General features: G+C 40.3%; 1 protein-coding gene across 1 annotated transcript in view; it reads left to right on the top strand.

Moving 5' to 3' along the window:
- grm5a (glutamate receptor, metabotropic 5a) overlaps positions 1–17,128 on the top strand; it is a 29,514-nt gene extending 12,386 nt beyond the window's left edge. The window contains exons 7-18 of the mRNA XM_050040318.1: positions 2,184–2,419; positions 2,540–2,661; positions 2,745–2,869; positions 2,963–3,131; positions 5,111–5,237; positions 5,938–6,055; positions 9,592–9,778; positions 10,471–10,629; positions 10,741–10,866; positions 11,659–11,841; positions 11,963–12,132; positions 14,080–17,128. Coding sequence (XP_049896275.1) covers positions 2,184–2,419; positions 2,540–2,661; positions 2,745–2,869; positions 2,963–3,131; positions 5,111–5,237; positions 5,938–6,055; positions 9,592–9,778; positions 10,471–10,629; positions 10,741–10,866; positions 11,659–11,841; positions 11,963–12,132; positions 14,080–14,950 — 2,593 coding nt within the window. The 3' untranslated portion in view covers positions 14,951–17,128. The remainder of the gene's footprint in view (positions 1–2,183; positions 2,420–2,539; positions 2,662–2,744; positions 2,870–2,962; positions 3,132–5,110; positions 5,238–5,937; positions 6,056–9,591; positions 9,779–10,470; positions 10,630–10,740; positions 10,867–11,658; positions 11,842–11,962; positions 12,133–14,079) is intronic.
- The last annotated feature ends 2,557 nt before the right edge of the window (positions 17,129–19,685 follow it).

Here is a 19,685-nt window from a genome sequence, read left to right as displayed (position 1 = left end):
GGCACGCTGAAAAGAAAAGGCAGCCTCTATTACAGCCAGCCAAGTCCTCCACGCACCATCAACCTTTGATCCCTGGAGGTTTATTAATATAAGTTAACTTTGCACAAACACATAATTAAAAACAATGTCACCTCACTATTCTTCTACTTGGATATGTGAGCAAATCATTTTTATTTTTATCACTCAGTGAGTCTTGTGTTGGTACATCTGAGTCATCATGATAAATATTTTATTTTACTGTAACTCTCTGCAGAGCACTCATTAGGTTCATTTTGCGAGGCACCACCTGCCTCTTTTAATCTGTGCAACAGTGGTACAAAATATAGTCATAAGCACCAACTACAGCTTCTGACAGCAGGCCACATTAAAAATTACTGTTATCATGAACCTGGTGTTATTTCTCTTTATAAAACTATTATAAATTAAATACAGTGAACTGTTGTACTCTAACCTTGTATTTAGTTAAAACCTTGACTTCTTTTAATTTAAAATGCCTAAAATTGAGCTAGTACTGTGTGTAACGTGTGCTTCCTGAGCTGGGCTTTTTTAAGATGTCAGCAACCCTGTCCTGTTGGTGAAACCAGTTTGTGAATCAAGGATAAGAATAAGAACCCCAGTCCATAAGTACAGTATTTGCTAGGGAGTGGGAGCTGTACTGCAGCATCAACACTTAGTCTTCATGGACCTTTAAAGCATTTGTTTGTCTGACATTTTGTAAGGTTTACTAGCTGTTCCTTATAAGGTGCATTTCCATCCACCCATTTTTTGTGCATCTTTTTTATTTGCACACAAAAAAAATCACTAAATTTAGTCCCTGAATTTTTTTTTTTTTTTACACATGGGGAAGGTGGAAAAATTGGGTACTGATGGAAAGCAAATGTGACTATGTGCAATGGTCTCTGGATGCTTTTAACATGCTTTTGAACACACACATGGCTGATACCAGTTCAATCAGGAGACTTGTTTTGAGAGAAAAGAATTTTATTTATATGTGCACATAAGTATGAGAAATGTGAAAAGTCTTTGGCAATTAGACCCCATCGTGATGTCATCTATTCCAAGAGGGTGATAAAGACATAGTAGATTAGGGAACCCCCCCCTGTGGAGTGCAGATGCTGGTGGTGGTAATGGTGGTGATGAGATGAAGAGGGAGCTGAGGATCTGGATGTGAAGAGGAATGGGCTTTTGATGAGTGTGTTCTGGGCTCTGGATAAGGGGACTGGAGGTGAATGGGGTCGAGGCGCGGCGAGTCTGCCTAAAATGACAGCTGACAGGAGCAGACAGGATAACAGATTTAAAGTTCGGCAGCAACAGCATGAATGGCTGAAGGGGATCACAGCAAGGCTTCATTGGCTAACCGGAAAAGGGAACACCCATAGTCAGCTGATTGGTGGAGGTGGTAGGAGTGGGATAGAGAGAGAATTGTGAATGGATACAGCATAAAGAAAGTCTTCCTGATTGAACTTATGCTGAGCTTCTTAACTCTTCCAAGAGCACATAGCTGTTATAATAGCTCTCAAACTCTCTGTTTCCATTGTACAGTTTGCTCTCTGTTATAGATTCATTGTTTTTCCCTCATTTAAGGTTTTACTGGCTCTAAGCATTTCATCTCATTGCGCCCTGCTCTTCTGCAGTAATATAATGGCACCTGTCTGGAAAAGTAGCATCATCTATAACGCTAGTGGATCAAAAAGAGCATAAATCAGCATTTTCTTTTGCCAATTTCCTGAAAACTGAGTTAAATTTAAAGTTACATTTGGAAGGATAATTGACTAATATTAAGTTTTCCCCAGCTTTTGCTGAGGCGACAGCCCTGTCTAAACAGTCAAATGCTGGTGTGGAAATTAAGCAACAGTTACCAAGATGCTACAGTCATACAGAATGCACTATGTGTATGTATTTATATATGTATGAATGGTTTCTATGGAAGAATTAGAAAGCTGTTCTATCGAAAAAGTCCATTACAACTGCTCTATTATTCTCATGTTTGCTTGTATTATATATCTCAGTACTTGGATTTAAAATGCTGATTAATCAATAGCTTTTTGAGGGAAACAAAAAAATGTATAGATGGAAATTAAAGACAAACAAACAAAAATGTGTATGATATAAAATCTTACTCTAACTAATAACCTGCTTTACCTCTGTCTGTCTGTCTGTCTCCTCCTTCTCCTCCTGTCCAGCGACGGCTGGGCAGACAGGTACGATGTTACCGATGGCTACGAGAGGGAGGCAGCTGGTGGAATCACTATCAAGCTCAAATCAGCGTATGTGACCTGGTTCGACGATTATTACCTGAACCTGACGCCTGACGCCAACTTGAGGAACCCGTGGTTCCCTGAGTTCTGGCAGCATCGCTTCCAGTGCAGGTTGAGGGGGCATCCACAGGAGAGCAGCATATACAACCGGACCTGCACCTGTTAGCACAACTTCATGTTCCTTACACCTCCTTCCTGCATTCACATCCTAAAAGCCTTACCATCATTTTAGATCACAGTGATTTGGTTTCTTCTTATGAGCAGGTCTCTGTTCTCCACAGGGAGAGAGTCTCTGCGCCAACACTACGCCCAAGACACCAAGATGGGCTTTGTTATAAATGCCATATATTCCATGGCTTATGGCCTGCATGCCATGCAGGAATCCCTCTGTCCAGGGTATAAGGTACAATAATGAGCAGTGTGCACATTTGTATGTTTTCATATGGATGTGACAGTATTGACAGTGTTGTTTCTCCCTTGTGCCAGGGCTTGTGTGAGAACATGCGGCCCATTGATGGCCGCAAGCTGCTGGAATTCCTGATGAGAACTAACTTTACTGGTGTGTCTGGGGAGACCATCCTCTTTGACCAGAATGGAGACTCACCTGGCAGGTGAGGATTATATTGGGGAAGAAAATGAAGAAGTAGAAAGAAATGTTAAACATATGCGTACGATGATTCATACACACAGTATATGTGCCTCAGGTATGAAATCATGAACTTCAAGCGCACAGGTGAGGATGAGTACGCTTACATCCATGTGGGAAGCTGGGACCAGGGTGGCCTAAAGATGAATGATGAGGAAATCTGGAGTAACAACAGTGACATCATCCAGTCAGTCTGCTCTGAGCCCTGCCAGAAGGGACAGATCAAGGTATGCAGGTTTTACATTCTCGAGAAAGATGGGTTTTAAAATTGATAAGTTATGTCGAATCTCTTAAAATTTTAATACATTTACATTCATAGTTTACATCATACCATGGAAATTCAGTTTTGCAATACTGGCAGCTGTTTCTGTTATGATCTCCAAACAACAGACATGGTTTCACACATTGTTTCACTGTAGACCAGAGAACATATTAAAGTTTTATGGAAGAAAACTGTCAAGCAAGACCCACACAGCAGCCGTGACTTGGTCCCACAGGTCTGAATCTACAAGACTGGTCCAATCAGATCCTCAAGTTCCCCACCAGAGACTCAGAAAAGCTCTTTGTTCAAGCTTTAATAATGTCCCATCTGGGCCTCTGTAACTCCCAGCAGCTCCTCCAAATCATAGAGAACACTGCAGTCTGCCTCCTCTTAATCATCCCAAAAGTCTCTAACATTAAACCCATCCTACACACTCTACACCGACTCCCCGCAATGTGGCAGCTTGCAGAGAATTCAAAACTCCAGTGTCATGCTTTGGAGGAGATCTACTTGTTCACACCTCCGGGCCTTACACCCCAGCCCACGTTCTAGCTTTGGCTCCACCGGCTGCTTCTCTCTTTCCGACCTGTGCTGACCTTGAGGAGGCATTCCCCGCTTCCTGTCATTTTAGCAATGCTTTCCTTCAAAAACAAAACACCTCACACCGCATTCTCTCACAGCTCTCATCGCTGCTCACTACACCTGTGATCCTTTTCATCCGTCCGTGAAGCCTGTCCCAGGTTACCATCACAGGAAATATGCAGGCGGTGTATGTTCGCAATCAAAAGCAGAATACAGTTTCCGGATCTCCTGACCTGCATGCCTTCAGACTGTGAGAGGAAACTGGAGCACCGTAGGCAATCCCAGGTCGTCTTGCCCAGTGGTGCAGTGGTAGTTGATGAGGTGGGTCTACTGCTAGGTAGATTGGAAGGTTACCAAGGAGGAAGTGGGTGTACTCTGCTATATATTCCAATGGCTTTTTGGCTGATAGATGGTTATACTGAAAATGTATAGAAAAAGAGGTGGATATACCCTATATACCTGCTTATACCCTCCACTACACCACTGGTCACGCCCCTTGGTGTCTCATCGTGACAGACAGGCCGCACAGCTGAAACACATTATAAAATGTGGTCAGTGTTGTGAAATGGTGACGGTTAGGTTTAGGCACAAAACTACTTGGTTAGGTTAGTTTTGAGTCAGAATAAGTACGCTTGTAGTAACCTAACGTAAATACGTCACCTGAGCGATGGCAGTGCGGGATGACCATATATAAATTGCGTAACATTAGAACAACATTGACCTTAAGGCTTCAGACAGGATGTAGGTATTAAAGTGACGTATATCGCACATTAAAACAACACAAAGTTTTGGTTTCACATGGGACACAAACTGTGGTCTCCTGGGTGAAAGTCTGGTTTTGCTTGACCCATCACACTCTCCTCCCTCCCACCTTACATGGGCTTTCTTGCGCTTTATACTACATCACTTGCTCTCAGCATCATGTTTTGCCACAGATGGGTTCATATAGGAGTTAGTTGAAAGCCTGGTGTGTCTCATAAAGATGCCAAAGGCTGCATTCAGTGTCGATATAACACACTCAGGGGCATGACCAAGCGATGGTATTTGATGCCTTGGGGATGAGAACAGGCTTGGAAAACACGCAAGTGCAACGCCATGATTTGAACCCCAGACTTTCTGCAAGTGACAGCATGATCCACTGACCCACAACACCATCAGCTTTTTTTTCTTCACTGACAAGCTAAAAGAAAGATGTACTCCATACATGTCTCTTTTTTTCTTCTTTTGATCCCCTGATGAAGACATCCTCATTTCCCAGCCAGAGTGTAAGATTAGCTACAGAAAAGTGCCGTTGGAGCTTTGAGACCTTTCCGCCCTTTCATACTGGTGTGTGTGTGTGTGTGTGTGTGTGTGTGTCTCCAGGTGATCCGTAAAGGGGAGGTGAGCTGCTGTTGGACTTGCACTCCCTGCAAGGAGAACGAGTTTGTGTTTGATGAGTACACTTGTCAAGCCTGTGTCCTTGGCTTCTGGCCCACCCATGACCTCACCGGTAAGCGCACTTTGTTTATGTGTCTGTCGCTTGCAAATACAAGATTTCCAAACAGGCCAGAGGAGCCTTTAATCTGGGTCACACACTTGTGGTGCACCCAAATCCCCTTGCATCTTACGTACCACACACTCACACACTCACACACTCACAAACTGGCAAATGCTCTGAACTAACACACAGAAATCAACACAAATACTTGTGTACTGTACACACACCAAAAGACTTTAGATCCTTGCCAGAATAAGGGATTTGGCTGAAGCCAGATTTCTTAACTCCAAAGTCTATAAAAACTGTTTGAAACCCAAATTCCTAACCTTTTGTAAATGCTTTTTGTCTCCCATGGTATTTCTGTTCCTCTGTAGTTTGAAAAAACACATAAAGGCAGTTTGTGTGTGTGTATCCGCCATAGGAGAACAGCAGTGTGTTTATCCTGCCATCCCTCTGATCTGTGTCTCTATGATCCCTCTTTCCTCCCTTACAGATCCTTTTAATGTTTCACAAAAAAACGTCAACTCATATGACCTGACTGCATCACAGAGTTAATATTTTACACATAACACCTAAATTGTTGTTGTTGTTCCAGTAAATAGTGCAGTATGAGTGAGTTTCTTTCACTGGCTGTTACATGCAAACACATGACTTCCTCCCACTCTTCTGTGTTTTGTTTTCTCGCTCCCAATTATCTCTCTGTATCGTGCAGGTTGTGCGCCAATCCCAGTGCAGTATGTGCGCTGGGGGGATCCAGAGCCCATCGCTGCAGTGGTGTTCGCTTGCCTGGGCCTCATGGCTACACTTTTTGTTACATCTGTCTTCATCAAGTAATTACAGCCTACAGCTTTACTGGTCTTGTACATACATAGTAAAAGTCAGTGGGTCAGGATTGATCCAACTCAATAGCAATAACATACACTGAGGCAATAATGGCTTAACTTTACCCAGTATGCATGAAAACCATCCAAGACGGGGTGTTGTTTTGACCCAGTGTTGGTGTTATTATCTCCACCTGATGTAAGCCTGGAGAGGATCATGTGTTTTGTCGTGTGAATGCGTTTGTGTGTGTCTGGAACTAATCTCAAATACTACAGGACCAATCAACCCTTATATTTTGTGTGCAAATTTATGACTATTTTCAAGGACCTCTCGTGGCTGCGGTGATTCACAACTGTTGAGAATCCTGTTTTAGTGACTCTTTTATACCCTCACTGACTGCTGACTCCGAAGTCAGTCATTTTTCCGGCCACAGCTCTCTGCGGTTTGGTTGTGACCTGATTTTGTTCTGTCCTCTGTACAGAATCGTACCACACCTGGAGCATTTTAGAAGCAGGGAGTTTGGCCTGCCTGATTTTGTAGCCTTGCAGATTTTGTGGATTTGGTCATTTTGCCTTGATATTTGTGCCTCTACCATAAGTGAGTAAGCTACTGGTTAAATGGCTTTCCTTTTTTGGTCCATTTTTCATTATTTATTGTTGTTATTTCCTACTTTGTTGTGCCATAGCCTACATCCAAATTTAACACAGTTCAAAGTCCAGTTATGGTGCAGACTGTCAAATATAGACGAGGCAGTATTTTTCTTAGTTTCTGGAAGCTTCTGAAATTTGTCTGCTGGAATTACAAGAATTGTCTAATCGACCGCAGTTGACCTGGGCGGCTGCTTGGCCGCAAACTCTTCATGTGACTGTTGAATTATCTACTCAAACTTAAATATAGTCGAGCTGGTTTAAACTCTTGTGTCACTATTTGTTACTGAATGTGACTAATAAGTGTATCATTTGCAGTTTTGATTGTCACATCATTTTATTCACCTAACAATATATTTGTAGCAATATTGAAGCAAAACTTGAGCTTGTTGTGTCTGACAATGGGTAGTCTCGCTCACCAGACCTTTCTCAAGAAAAGAAAGGTCTGGCTGGGCCGACTCTCACTTTGAGATTGGAGAAAAAAACGCCCCAGCTGCTTGTATTTCTTTCAACCAATCACAATCGTTCTGGGCAGTGTCACAGCAACGGTGCGCTTGCAAAAAAAATGCCGGGGGGAAACAGGTTTTGGTGTAACACGCCCACAAAAATATCGCCTACAAGACGCGAACCATGGCAGGAAAATGGCTACATCCCCGCAAGATCAAACACCACAAAAGTTAGTAAAGGACGTGTTGAAAACGGTTGAAAACTGCTACACAACCGGAGGTGGTAGGGCGGGACTTCAGCGGGTGGCTCGTTCCGCCCAATAAGAGGCTGATCTATGCAGCGAACTTCCGCCCACTCAGACTAGACAATGGGTGAAAATTTAATTTGGCTAAATAGCCCAAGAGTAATAGTGGTGGAATGTAACTAAATACATTTATACAATACTTAAGTACAGTTTTAATATACTTGTACTTTAATTGAGTATTTCCCTTTCCTGCCATTTAATACTTCACTAAAGTTTAGAGTTGAATATTGTACTTTTTACTCCACTACATTTATTTGATAGCATAAGTTATTATTTAGATTCAGAATAATTATATAATAATAATGCTTTTAATGTGTGAATGATGTTGTGTGTATTTTATTGTAGTCTATTTTGTGATCTTTTTTAACCAATATAAAGTGTCTTTGGGTACCTTGACAAGCACTCTATAAATAAAATGTCAACCTTATACATTTTGATAAATAGATTAAGATATATAACAATATATAATGACAAAACAGGTCAACCTCTACCAGCTGCAACATTAAAGTGATGAAAACATTGATGCAGTGATACTCAGCTTATGGCCCACAGGTGCTGGATGGCCCCCCAACCATATTCTAATTCACAATAAAAAATAAAAAAGGGAATGATTTTTGTATTTTTAGTATACATATGGTGCCAGAGTGCATAAAAAAAGCAACAAAATAGTGCTTGTTTTGTCCAAAGAAAAAGTGCCAGTGGAGGATCCCCACACCCACACAGAGGACCTATCTAAGCCCCTAACGTCCCTACATCCTAGAAACGCCCCTGCATACATGTATGGGGTTGCTGCGACCGGCCCCTGGCCTCCTGTTATTTTGCAAAAATGGCCCCCAAGCAAAGCAAGTTGAGTATACTTGTTTTAATGCATCAATAATTACAATCCAATATAATATATACGACTCTGAAATGGGCCATTTAACATCATGAGTATTTTTGCTATTAGTATTCTAAGTGTATCTGGTTACTAATACTTTTGTACTTTTATTTAAGTAACATTTTGAATGCAGGATTTTTACTTGAAACCTATTTCTACACTGTACTATTACTAATCTTACTTAAGTAAAATATCACAACTTCTGAACAGTAATATAAAGTAATAACAACAACTCTGGGTCAAAACAACCTATTTATTTTACTGTAGATAAATGACAAACTGGGTAATTTTTTAATACAATAATTTCTAGTGTGTATTTGTGTTACTAAAAATGCTCCCACCATGTTGTTACTGAATTAAATGAATACATATATGATATCTAGTTCTAATTGAAACACTAAGTAAGTACATCATGTTTTGTTGTGTTTAGCAGATGTCAGCCTGATTCACAGTAGATACAAGAATTAAATGTGTTAATTTCTAAGAAGGTAAAAATAAAGATTAAAGGTATACTATGCAGGAATTGTTGAGTATGGTTTGTAAACACTATTGCCAGCGAAAGTGAAAGTTTGGAATCTAGCCTCACAATAACTATGTTTTTCAGCACTGTGTTTGCTATTTTCGTAGCCTCCTTCTTGAAAAGAATAGAATGTAATAGGAAGCTTTTGTTGTCATTGTATAAAGAATATACAAAGAGATTATGATTGCTACATCTGATCAGGTGCCAATCATTCATAAAATTGGAAATAAATAGTGTAAGAAATTTGCTCTATCAAGCTGTTGTACACGAAAATAAATAATGGATTGCACTTAACAAATAACAATTGCACTAATGTGTGCTGCTTACGGTCTGGCACCTGATTGCTACCTTTTCATAACATCCCAGTCTCACCGATGTGCTGTACCCTGAAATATGAAGAAAATAACAAAATACAGGCAGAGGGCAGAGACTATGCATATAAATATACTGCCGCACACTTCTAGTTAGTCATACGTGATGAGTAAGAGGGATTATACATTGTCTTTGCTTGTTTGTTTGTTTTGTTAAGGCAAATCCTGCATAGTGCACCTTTAAAATACAAATACCAAAAATAGCATTGCTCTACAGTAAACCAAAACTGGCTTGTTGCAGTTATATGCTATCTTCATTGAAACCAGTAAGCTTATGTCTTATGTGTTGAATATCAGTGTGCTTAAAGCAATACCTTTACTGCTCCAGCTGTCTTTTACCAGTTTTGTGAACCTAGAAATCATTTGATCTATCTGTAGATTTTGGGACACTCCTGTGGTCAAGTCTTCCAGCCGTGAGCTTTGCTACATCATCCTGGCTGGAATATGTCTGGGCTACCTGTGCACCTTCAGCCTGATTGCCAAGCCCCACATAGTCTACTGCTACCTCCAGCGGCTGGGAATCGGCCTGTCCCCTGCCATGAGCTACTCTGCGCTGGTCACCAAGGTATTTCATTTTCTGTTTTGTTGCCAGTAGGTTAAGGAACAAACATACTCTGTTCAAGTAGTACAGTTATTGTCACGTGTCACTTCCACCACCATCTTGCTGTGATATCAGATTTTTCTGTCAAATACTAAAATGCAGGACTATTGCATACAGTAAAAAGTCGTCTTTACACCCTCCATTTAAAGATCTGAGATTTAAAATTCTCGGTTTCTCCCATTGTTTGACACACTTCCATGTGAAACTCGATGTTGGGATTGATATGCACTCGAATAGAAGGTCAACAGAGCAAAACTGCTAAATGTACAGTAAAGTAGCTGACGGAGATCACTCAGTTCTTCTATCAAACCTCACATGTTGGAGCTTTTGGCAGAGAAGAGTGCTGCCAGTGATGTGGCAAACTCGCACATTTGATCAGACAACTTGTCTACTATCATAGTCCAATTTTGTTTTTAGAATAAATAGAGGGGCATCTGAGGATAAGGGCGAGAGTAAAAGAGCTACCTCCAGAGATTGGCTGGTGGCCAATTTTTAAGGAGGTACGGTAGATGTTTGGGATCTGTGTGTGGGCTGAGGTTGATGTTTAAGATCTGGAAACTGAAAAGGAGATTATTGTTATGAATCAGTGCGAGCAGTATTATCTACAGCCGATGAAAGTAAAGCCTGCATAACCATTTGATCTATTTTTGATCCAGACCAACCGTATAGCACGGATCCTGGCAGGCAGCAAGAAGAAGATCTGCACCAAGAAACCGCGCTTTATGTCCGCCTGCGCACAATTGGTCATCGCCTTCCTACTCATACTGCTGCAGCTTGGGATTATTGTGGCACTTCTTATCATAGAGCCACCACAGGTATCTATGTGTGTGCACATGTGTGCGTGTTTCTGTGTTGCAGTGTGGGCGATGCTGATTTACATTTATTTATACAACTACACTGACCTCTCCCTTTTTCTCATCTCCTAGGTGATCTATGACTACCCCAGTATTCGTGAAGTACACTTGATCTGCAACTTGACCACTCTGGGGGTGGTGGCGCCCCTGGGCTACAATGGTCTACTTATCCTGAGCTGCACCTTCTACGCCTTCAAGGTACCTCAGCATAGCATTAGTTAAAGGAATACTTCACCCATAAAACAACCATTTGTATAACAATTACTCACCGTGTGTTGCCTTGAATTCGTGAAGAAAACGTTGTTTTTCTTGCATGCTGCCACAGTGAACAGAGAATCAAAAAAGGCAAACATCTCTCATGAACTCAAGTAACGGAAACTGCATTTAACAAACAGCAAAACTATATAAAAAAACACGTGTTTACAAACTCTCACACAACTCATGCAGTATAATCCAGGTTTCATTTATCCAGTCTTGTGCTCATGATTTAAAACATGGGCATGCACATGCATTTGAACGCTGCTCAAGCAAAGCTCATATACATGTATGTGTCCAAGGCCACATAGGGTGCTCCAGCTGTAGATGGAAGTGCTCTGTATTCTAACGTTTTGGCAGTATGCATGTATTCGGTAAGCACTGAGAATACAACTGAATAAATGACACATCGATTATATTGCAAAAGTTGTGTGACTTTTCTTAACATTTTGATTTTTGAATATGGTTTTGCTGTTGTTAAAGCTGCTCCCTAATGACGTCAATTCATGAATGTTCACCTCTTTGGATTCTCCATTCACTTTGGAGGCATTCAAGAAAAACAAGGTTTTCTTTACAAATTCAAGGTATCAGAGTGAGTCACTGATTTTCAAATGGTCATTTTGTGGGCGAGTAACACACATTGTACTTTTTCTATCAGGTTTATAGTTTTCTTCCTGTCCTCTGTACTGCAATTTACACCGCTTTAAAAATTCTACTCTTCTTTTTGTCCTACAGACTCGTAATGTTCCGGCTAATTTTAACGAGGCCAAGTATATTGCCTTTACCATGTACACCACCTGCATCATCTGGCTGGCCTTTGTTCCTATTTACTTTGGCTCCAACTACAAGATCATAACCATGTGCTTTAGTGTCAGCCTCAGTGCCACAGTGGCTCTCTGCTGCATGTTTGTACCAAAGGTAAGAAATTGAAATACGTATTCACACAATTATAATAATGTTCAGTCTTTTTTTTTTGTCTAATTTTTGTATCATAAATCTTTATGCTAACAGTTATTTTGTTGTCCATTTTCACAATCAGGTGTACATCATGCTTGCCAAGCCCGAGAAGAATGTCCGGAGTGCTTTCACAACATCGACAGTGGTGCGCATGCACGTAGGTGATGCCAAGAAAGCTGCTAAGACTGGCAAATCCTCTAGCAGCATGGCCAACCTGTTCCGACGCCGTGGCTCTGCGCAGGACAACATCAGGTATATGAGGAACCTGAGTGGGTATTAAGCTATGAATAAATTTACTCCCCAACACCTGAGCCCAGTTGCATAAGCGTCTTAAAGGAATACTTCATTCCCCAAATATTTATTTGCATATCAATTTGTCACCCTGTGTTACCTTGAATTCAGGATGAAAACTTTGTTTTGCTCGCACAGCTCCACCGTAAACGAAGAATCCAGAAACAGAGAAAATACTTTATGAATCAGAGTATAAAGAGGCTGCATTTAACAATAGCAAACTCTCACAATGCAGTATAATCTGACGGATGTTGTATATAGTTTTGTTGTTGTTTAACGCAGACCCCTTTACTTTACTTCAATTCAGTTCTCAGCTCAGGTCTCACGTCCCCCCTGTCACTTTGGTGACCCCTAATGTGAGTCAGGACCCCAAGGCTGGGAACCACTGATTCGCGGGTGGTGAAATATTCGTTTAAAAAAGCATTTCCTCAACCTCCTGAGACGCTAAGTCCTCATATGAGGACATTACATTTTGGGTTTACTGGACCTTATACGTCATTCTGCTTAACTTAGACCTCTCGTCCTCATTCATGGACACTTTTGTGCCATGTAGTGGTAGTAAGAGCACAATACACTAATCTATGTAAAAACAAGATGGCAGTTATCTCTGCCAATCAGTCTGCAGCCGATCCCGACACAAAAATGGACAAGGTCCAAAACCTGATCAAATTTAATGGTTGAAACTTGTTTATTTATGATAAATAACATTTATAGTCAGATATGCCATACAAATTTGACCAACAGTAACAAGCTAAGATGGTGTTAATTAGAAGGTACTTGTCTGCAGACATTGGGAATTTTTCATCAGCTCATTGAAGGATATTGGGACTTTATTTGTTTATTCATTATTGTTGACAGTGTTTCTTTTTTTATAGTTATCAGGTCCTACTAATGTCATATAGCTAGGAAAAACTGAAAATGCATACCAAACAGGAGGTTAAAGTTATTCCTATTATGTTTCTATAAAAAAGAGCATATATTGTATGTTGTATATGCTGCATTTTGATGCTCTTAAATTACGTTTCCCCTGCATGTCACCAGCACCTAAACTAAAGGAAAATACTTAAAATACAATCTCAGCTTCTTTTTTTGCCATTGATATCTATTTAAAAATGTAGCAAAAGATTGCTCTGAGATAGTCATACATCCTATGAAGACCATATCATATTACTTCTTGTCTCCGCCACTCCATTAAACTGGATGATCCATCACATAATTACTTTGTAATATAATCACATCATCTTTTGGAATATTCGTCAAACAACAATTTTGCTTCCTTTTTTGCTGATCTATGTCAAATCTAGTTAATAATCATATTATATACTTATATATACATAATAGCCTAGAGTACAAAGGATAGTTCAGCGAAAAGAGGCTAAGAGGGGAAAGCTGCAGGCGGGTGGGACACGGCAGACATGGCAGAGAAACCACCTTCTTGGCTTATCATCAGGCATCTAAACTACTATCCTTACAGCCACATGCTTTAGTTGTTTCTGTCAATGAGTCCATGTATACAGATGGCAACTCTGCTGAGATATTTCCTAAAACACTACTATGCCTTTTCCTCCTTAAACTGTCTTAAATAAATCAGAACTGAATCCAATCTGACAGGCTGGATACGCCAAGAAAACTGTTCCCCGAGCTGAGACAAGGCTTCCTCATTTGGGTTAAGTACTCCCGAAGGAGACCCACTGCCTTTAAGGATTTCTCTTTCTAGGGAAGATGAAAAGAAAATGGAGGGAGATGTAAAATTACACAGACAGCAAAAGATAGAACGGGGGATGGTAGAAATACCAACATGAAGAAGTAGAACACTGAGATGTGCAGTCTTACACTGTGGATCTGTCATATTTCTTATCCCTTTATAATAAATGTAAACAAACTTTATGTCTTTTATGTGTTTTGCAGTTCCAATGGGAAATCGGTGACATGGGCGCAGAGCGAGCAGGCCTACAGACCAAACATATGGAAGAGGATGTCATTTCATGTCAAGAAAAAGGTACCAGTGGAGGTGAACCAGACAGCCATCATCAAGCCGTTCTCTAAAGGAGGAGGTACACCTGGGGACACTGGTGTCAAAGAGCAATACGAGGAGCAACAGGTGTCTCAGCCCTTCGACTGCTCCCCCTCTCAGTCACCAAGGAGTTTCCAGGGAGGAGAGGCTGGAGAGGAGGGACAGGATTTACCCACGTTCGTACCTGAGCACCCAGGTGGAGTGAGAAGAAGAGCTGGGGATAACGGCCAGGGTGTCGGGATGGTGGATGGTGGGGACATAAGCGTCGTAGGTGTGGGTGACATTGGCATAGGCATGATTGGCAGCCAAGGTCAGGGCACGACTATCATGGACCAAATCAGCTGCGTGGTTAACCGTTTCACTGCCAACATCAGCGAGCTGAACACCATGATGCTGCCAGGGGGAGTCACCGTCAGCCCCACGTCCACCACTGCTCTGTCTACAGCTGCAGACGCCTCCCCCTGCCCACCTCAGTACCTCACACCCAGGAGCAGGCAGGCCCCCTCCACTGTCACCACATACGCCGAGGTCGCAGCCGTCTCCAATTTCTGCGAGAATCGACCAGCAGGTAAGATTTACGAACACCTGGCTGGGACTTGTGTGAGTAGCAGGCGAGCCAAGGATATGGAGGAGCTGGTGGCTCTGACGCCTCCCTCCCCATTTAGAGACTCATCTCTGAGCTCCAGCGGCAGCTCACTGCCCTCTGAGGCTGAATATGGCCAGCTGCTGCTGAGACACTACAGTCAGAGCTCCTCCTCTCTCTAAACCTGCTCTCTGTACACCTTGTTCTCCTTGGTTATCATCCATTTGGAGTATTTTAAACCCCAAAAGACAGAGCGTCACACTGGACCAAACTCTTGGATGCCTTTCTACATGTGGATTATTGAGCAGTGTTTAAAATGTACTTTCATTTTCAGATTGGATTGAGTGCACCCATACATTCCCTCAATGAGAGGACTGAAAGAGACATACCAGTGGCAAGACTGCAAATGCTAAACGCTGAAAATAAGCTGAGCAGTGTCAGTGCTTCATCGTTTGTCTCCAAGTGAGTAAAACACTTGACAAACTGAAACACACATACGGGCATTTTACAGACTTCTGAATGCTATACTAACAAACACAGGTCTATTACTTTTCAAATTCCAAAGAAAATACTGATAAGCTGAGAAAACAAATGTAAAATCACTTATTTACTTCATTATAAAATGGTTATCAAACAGTGAGGAAAATTAACCAAATATTTATGTTCAGTGTTTCTTTGGATTATGCCAAAATGGCTCTTATACTGAATCTCAAAATGGCATTTGATTTTTGTAGGTAAATGTAGGTATTATAACATTTAAGATAGTTGTATTTCAGTTGTATATTTTGCATCACATATAATCATAAACACAGAAAGTGTGATTTTTTTCTGATTTCTTACTGTATATTATTGCTGTTTCTGTACATCTGATGTTTTTTCTTCACTGACAAATTGCCCTAATCTTTAATATTTTGAGACCCAGGTGGATGCAGATTGTATCAGCATGACGGCATCTGTCCAGAAGAAAATAGCTCAAATAACTTTGCCTGAAATGAAAAGGTCAAACACGACTCATTTTTTCTGCCCTCTAATTAGTTGTCAAGTCTGGAAGGCATAAGCGAGCATTTTGTATCCGGATGCTAGAGGAGAAAGATGCCGCATTATGTGAATCAGGAAGCAGGTGTTTCTGTGCGGGGGAGTACAATGACCTTCCCTTTTCTTGGAAACAAAACATTTACTAAGAATGAACCCCCCTTCCATCCCTAGAGGACTGGAGCTCTTTGCATCTCAAGGAAATGTAAGACATTTTCTCAATGGACATCATCACTTGTCAAACCCACGAAGAGCTCACGGACTACCTGGATGTCTTCTTTAATTCTTTTCTCTAGATGTGACTTAGCTGAATGTATTTGATAATCTGAAGCGGACCAAAACAATCTTCCACCTCAGGATGTGTCCGAACCAAAATACTTTCTGGCGTCGACTCCAACCTGCTGAACGAGCGCTGTCATCTGTTGGCTCGAAAAACGTTTCCAGTTTGCATGATGTCAAGATTTGGTTGCACTCTTTAAGTTATATTTGTAATGAATTACCTTTTTTTGATATTGTACATGTGAAACCAATACGATGAATAGATACAGTAGCAAAGTGATGATACTATCAGTGTGTTAATGTGTTTTTAAGAGTCGTTTTAGGAGGAGAGAAGGGAACTGAAAGTGTGCTTCATTTTCTAGACATCTATTGCAAAACAGTTGTTTCTAGCCTGGCTTTTTACCTACATATATGTGCCAACGTCTCCCTGCAGTAAATGGCATTGTGTTTCTATAAATGGGCTCATGTATCAGGTGTTAAAAGGAGGATTTTTTATAATATTTCATGACATTTTTGATTATGTTGTTTCTTATGCTTGAGCATATTCAATGAATCTTTTCTTTTTTTGTATCTGCATTTTGGCCTCTCTGAGGATCTCGATGAATGACAGTGTGGATTGACAGGCGAGCAGATGATAATGTTCATGTGGGAGCTAGCTTATGCTTGTTTATCAGATTTATTTATTTTTTTTTCTTTTAAGTCTGGCTTCTGTCCATCAGTCTTTATTTTATTTATTTTTTCTGAATGTTTACACAGGCGGGAATGTGTTAATGCTTTTTGAAATGTGCAGTGTTTTTCTACTGACTTTGGATGTAAAAAACATCTTAGACAATTGCCATATTTGCATGCAGGTTTGTGCCAATTTTGCAGGTGTTTACTACACATTAAGCCAATAATTCACTGATATAATCTACAGAAGACGTTTGTCTTGGTCTTATTTCTTCCTCTGCCTTTGAAATAGCCAGAATTTACAATTTAGACTTGTGCTGCATTAAAGGTTTCCATCCAAATTCCAATTCACATTTGTGCATTTCATTCATTTTTGTATGTAATTCACTGTAAATTTACACCGTAGGGACACTTCATTCACATTATAGAACTTCTACATCCCAATTATAGGAAAAATACTTAACCTTAATATTTAAAAATCAAAAGTATAACTGTATATGGAAGAAAATGTCTCAAAGTGACTTTTGAATGACACTAAAAAATCCAAATTTTTCATGCTGTCACGTTTGAAGGAGTCACGTGTCTTTTTAATACTAGAAACTGGATCATGTGCTGTGTTATTTTTACACCTCCTACGTCGATGTTACTTATGAACCCTCTCTAAATAAGATAGAATAATTGTGTCAAATCACAGTGCGATAATTAATAAACCTAATGGGAAATAGGGTTTCTGGGGCACTCTTTATTAAATAACATGTGATATAATTTCCTATGCCGTGTTTTGTTCAGTGAAATTAACATTCACAAGATGGTGGGCAAAGTTTATAGTTAGAGCGTAATAGCTTTGATGAGCGCAGGGAGAGAACAAGGCCTCAGCGGACCAACCCATTGTTTATCCTTGAAATCTGGTGGTGGCTTAAAGTGATGAGGGTTGGGTTTGCAGGAACATAGAAAAAAATCACAGCCTTACTCATCTCTGACTTAGTATAGCATGTATGTGTCATTAAAGGCAACAGGAAACCACCAGTTCAGCATCATTGCTTCTATTTTTTGTCCAGCAGTGGTGTGTGGTCCATGATAGAGGGAAAATGGGGGAACAAAAACACTGAGCCCCTCATTCACACCTGAAGTTGCACAGAGGCAAGAAGTAAATGGTTGTCAGTGGAGCTATAGCTAAGTGAGAAACACTTTGTATGATGTAATAGCCATTGTGTTGATTCCTAAAGAGAGCAAATACAATTTACAACTGCCCCAAAAACAGCTAAATATGTAAATGAAACAAGGGTGCAAACCTGGCTGAAGATATGGATTGTTGTTGGTTTCAAGTCTGTTTTCATATAGGCTATACAACTTATTTGCTTTTCAGTTTACAATGAATTACAAGGACATTTTTGGTCAGAGCTAAAGGGAAAATAAATTACGAAAAATCTAAAAGATATAAGCAACCAATACATTTGCAGTATTATAAAGAAAGAAGAATAGTAACTAAACAGTTGAAGAGATGTGGGCTAACAAATAGGTTTTTTTATATTGATAATTGTTTTTCTTTTATTGAGTGAGCATGATTCTGAATATAATACAGTTTGCTTTTAATGTGTAACATAATCATTGTTTCTTCTTCTTCTTCCTAAAAATGTCACAATTTACTCCTGTTTGTTACTCATCCAATGTACTCATCCACAAATACAATGCAGTCATGTACAGTTGTCATCACATGAGATGTTAAATCCTCACTCACACAAGCTGATACATACTTATCGCATACTTGCACACATACAGACACCCACTCAAAACACACACACATACACCCCTATCTGCCCACCCACCCCCAGACACACATACACATGCACACACATCAGACAAAACAGGCGGTTACACAGGGTTCCTTAGAGTTTATAGATGCTGGGTGATTTTGCGACTCCAATTCATCTACAGAGCTTCAGAGACTGAGCTCCATATCTTATCAAATAGTTTCTCTGTGTTGGTGTCTTCGGAAGGTTTTCCAGTTGTGCAAATAGGAGGTAATAACTACTAAGTTCTAATAGCTCATACACTGTACACCTTTTTATACATGAAGATGATTGAGTCTTATTTGAATCCATCTGTCTGTGTGACTGCACTCAAACTCAGTACTCTGTGATGGAGCTGGGAGATATGACAGCTAATACCAGGTCTGGGGTCTGTTGAGAGAAGCAGGTGTACTGCCTTATTTCTATAGGTGTGCTGGGTGGTGTATGTTCCACACTTCATGCAGTTCTGCTTTTTCTCAGAATAGTTATTCTGATATCTTAATAAATAAGCTTCTCGGAACATGGTTCATGGGCTTATGTAGACTTTCATATACTGTAGGTGGGCAAAAAAGGGTCTGCTGTGTGTATTTTGGTTTCATTTAATATGTTTGTGTCACACAATTATCCAATTAAAGCCAAAACCAGAAAAAGGTAAACCTCAAACCAACTCTTTTTGTCATGGTGGTATTGTGGTTTACCCTTATGGTTTGAGTTTGTGATAATATGACAATACATCTATTATTTATTGAGACATTCTTTTAACAGTAGCACCAACATTGTAGAGCATGCCCAAAGAGAAACGCACACCACTCTATAAGTTACAACCTGAGGCACTGGTAGTTTGACTACATTTATTAATGGTGATGAGACAATGGAGGAGACATAATCAATTGCCTTTTCAGTGGCATGTTTGATTGTTGGAAATGCCTGATACAGCACTTGGATGTGCTGCTAAATGTGGGGAAAGAGTATAAGGATTTTTACATAATCAATATGCCTAGGACTAAAGTGGAAGCACTCTGTCTTAATATACAATTACAAAAGCACACCTTCTCCTGCTAGTTGTGTATTAAAATAATCTAAAAACAGTTTTTAAATGAACATTTTTCAAAGACTGCCTTAACTGCATTATAGGACTGTATTTTTG

This window comes from Epinephelus moara, chromosome 3, assembly GCF_006386435.1.
Source record: "Epinephelus moara isolate mb chromosome 3, YSFRI_EMoa_1.0, whole genome shotgun sequence".
Lineage (NCBI taxonomy): Eukaryota > Metazoa > Chordata > Actinopteri > Perciformes > Serranidae > Epinephelus > Epinephelus moara.
This window is presented reverse-complemented; position numbering and strand designations above follow the sequence as displayed.